Genomic DNA, 3,686 nt, shown 5'->3' on the forward strand with positions numbered 1-3,686 from the left:
CGCTTGGAATTTCAGCAAATGACCTAGGTGATCTTTGTAGCGGACCAGCTCGTCCAATCTTGCAGCATTTTCCTTTGACAGACTTTCCAGATAGTAGAAAGCGCAACTTTTCTGTTTTGTACTACAAAAAGCATGAATGGGTAGAATACAGCATTAAAAACGATGCAGTTTATTGCTTTGCCTGTAGGCAATTTCCCCTCAAGCAACAGAGAAGAGTTATTTGTTGAAAAGGGTATGAAAAAATGGAAAAAGGCTGGTGAGAAATTAGATAAGCATGCCATTAGTATAGCACATTCTTTTTCTATGACAAAATGGGTTGAATACAGAAAACCATGTCAGTCCGTGCAAACATTATTGTCCGACAACCACAAAGAACTAGTACTAGAAAACAGAGACTATGAAAAAGTTAATAGATATATTGCTATATCTGTTAAAGCAGGGTTTATCTCTAAGGGGTCATGATGAGTCTGATATGTTAGGCAACAAAGGAAATTTCTTGGAATTATGTGACTTCTTTTCTAAGTACGATGAAAATTTCAAAGAAAAATACAATAAGTATTTTAACATGACTAGCCCTGATATCCAAAACGAGTTGTTGTGCATCATAAAAACAGAAGTTTTAAGAGTGATTGTAGACGAAATAAATAGCTCTGGATTTTTTGCACTAATGGTAGATGAAGCAAAATCCCATAGAACTCAGCAGCTTTGCATTTGCGTCAGGTATTTAGTAGGACAAGAGATCAAAGAAAGAGTAATAGCCATTGAAGATGTGTCACTTTCAAGGTCTGCTATTTCATTAGCTGATGTTATATTAAAAAAATTAGGAGATATTGGATTAAGTGCGTTGATGGTTGGCCAGGCATATGATGGAGCGAGTGTAATGTCTGGAATAAACAATGGTTTACAAGCTATCGTCAAAAAACAAAACCCCTACGCAATCTGTGTCCACTGCTTGGCCCACAAAGTAAACCTAGTTCTAGTTGCAGCTTGCAAGGACAAAGATTTAAGCTGCAATTTCTTTAACATTATGCAATGTCTGTACCAATACTTCAGATATCCTGACACACACGCTAAATTTGATATAGTTCAGAGAGAGCTAAACATTACCAGTCCGGGACCTCATGAAATTCACAAACTAAGCGATACTCGATGGCCTTGCAGAGCCAATTCAGTTTTATCTGTAAAAAGAAACTACTCCGCAGTTATCGCTGCACTCACAGCTACAGCTTCGGACATAAGGAATCCCAAAAACCCTGAAGCAAAGGGTCTGCTTTTGTCTGTAACCTCACTGGATTTTATCGTATGTTTGTCAGTGTTTCCTCAGTGCTTGCCATTAATCAATGTATTTAGCCAAGCTCTACGAAAAGCTGACTCATCAATTGCACAAAATTCAAATGTTGCTAGGGGTGTGATCGAAGAGCTAACTAACAATCGAAACCAAGTCTCATGGGACAAGAAATGGCTAGACATAAAGGCTTTTGATAACGAGTTTGACCTAAGGATTTTTCAAAACAAAGATGAGAGTGGTATAGCTACAGATAATAGCTCCAAGCCTAAACGACCTCGAGTGATATCGAAAACCCTAGATGATTTTGTAATTTGTAGTTCAGTAGGCCAGAGAGATAGAGATGATATGTATCCTGAAACCACTAATTTGCAGAAAAGGGATGAATTTGTCAAAAATAAGTACAAAAATGACTTTTATTACCCTTTGCTAGACATTTTAACAGAAGAGCTTAAAAGAAGGTTCAGCGGCGAAGCTTTGGAAATAGCTGATGCCAGCGAACGGTTTATCCGAGTAGATGAAGCTGGAGCAGAACCATTCATCAAAATGTTTTCTATACCTGAAGTTGATAGAAATATACTAAAGGCAGAAATGGTAGTTTTAAGAAGAGTTATGGAAAGTTCTGGTATAGATCTGCAAAGAAACCCGCTAAAAGAAATTGTTGCAAAATTAATGGAAGTTGTATTAACGACCGGCTCAGAGACATACACAAGTTTTGGCACCGTTTTGAAGATTGCTCTCGTTTTGCCATCAAATAGTGCCACCTGTGAGAGATCCTTTTCAGCAATGAGGCGGATTCACAACTGGTTGCGGTGCACTATGGGCCAAGAAAGGATGAACAACTTAATGGTCCTATACTCAGAATCAGATGTTGTAAGAAAATTGGATATAGAGAGTTTGGTTGATATCTACAGCTCAAAAAAGGAAAAAAAGAAAGATAACCCTTATGTAAAAATAGGCCTAAACCCTCAAAGTATTGATCATTTACTCAATAATTAAAAATGTGTTTTTCTCGAAGTTCTCAATGCAGTAGTTTATTTATTTATTTATTTATTTAAATCCGCTGACTCCAATAGGAGAATCCCAATTACAGGAGTCTTACATAAAATATTACATCTATGTTATCAATTTAAAACAAACACTAGAATAAAAAAATACAAAAAATAGAAAGAAACACAAAGATAAAAAAATACAAACACGTACAAGAATGCCAACATACATAAGTATTTATGTTTCGAGACCTATTACCATTACCTAATACTATTATGTGCTGCAATTTACAGACAGGGGTTTACATATACTCCAAATTTACATAAGTTTCCACCAAATTACAATAATTTTTTACTTTACAACTAAAATCCAAATCACATATTTTTACTAATTTGTTGTATGCTTCACACATTGCAAATAATGGTGAATTTTTATATCCCACTGTTTTGGGTATTTTATTTACCAAAAGATTCCTATTTCTTAATTTACATGGGGTAGCGTTAAAGCATATTCTTTCCAAAAACGTACTATCATCAATTAATCCATTGATAATTTTATATAGGAACATTTGCTGGGCTACAATCCTTCTGTTTGTTAATTTGACATAGTGAAATTCCTTTAATAACCACATATACGAAATTTTTCTCTGATAGGATGAAACAGAATATTTTTTGAAATATAAGTATCTTAAAAATTTCTTTTGTATTGCTTCAATTTCATTTTTTTGTGATTTACAACTTGGTGACCATACTATTGATGCATACTCCAATTTGCTTCGAACCATTGAATTATATAATATTTCAATAACTGATAAATCATGGATATTTTTTGTACTTCTTATAATAAAACCTAACATTCGATAAGCATCATTCGTTATATTATCAATATGACTTTTAAATGACAAGCTATTATTAAAATATACACCTAAGTCTTTAACCTCATATTTCCTTTCCAACTCAACACCATTTAAGTAATATTTACAATCAATATAGCTCCACTTTTTAGTTATCATCATAAATTGACATTTTTGTAAATTTAGATACAACATATTTTCAACACTCCAATTGTAGACTTCCGCATTATCGGATTGTAACACATATTCATCATTCTTATTTTTTATTTCTTTATACAATTTTAAATCATCCGCGTACATTATACAGTTCGAATGTTTAATTTTAGACGGTAAATCATTTACATATATTAGAAAAAATAAAGGTCCTAAGTTAGAGCCTTGCGGTATGCCAGAACTCATTTGATAAAAAGAAGACTGATGACCGTTGTATGAAACATATTGTTTTCTATATTCAAGATACGATGCCACTAATTTTAAAAACAACAAACTCAAACCAAAATTTGACAATTTATTCAATAAAATATCATGATTAATTTTGTCAAATTAATTAATTTTGTC

At 33.3% G+C, this 3,686-nt stretch overlaps 1 protein-coding gene across 1 annotated transcript; it reads left to right on the forward strand.

Annotated features, from left to right (window-relative positions):
• Nucleotides 1–397: 397 nt before the first annotated feature.
• LOC145670002 (zinc finger MYM-type protein 1-like) lies at nucleotides 398–2,284 on the forward strand. The gene has a single exon (XM_081738343.1). The coding sequence runs from the start codon at nucleotides 398–400 to the stop codon at nucleotides 2,282–2,284; it is 1,887 nt and encodes a 628-aa protein (XP_081594469.1).
• Nucleotides 2,285–3,686: the final 1,402 nt, after the last annotated feature.

This window comes from Thermobia domestica, chromosome 14, assembly GCF_964235325.1.
Source record: "Thermobia domestica chromosome 14, izTheDome1.hap1.1, whole genome shotgun sequence".
NCBI lineage: Eukaryota > Metazoa > Arthropoda > Insecta > Zygentoma > Lepismatidae > Thermobia > Thermobia domestica.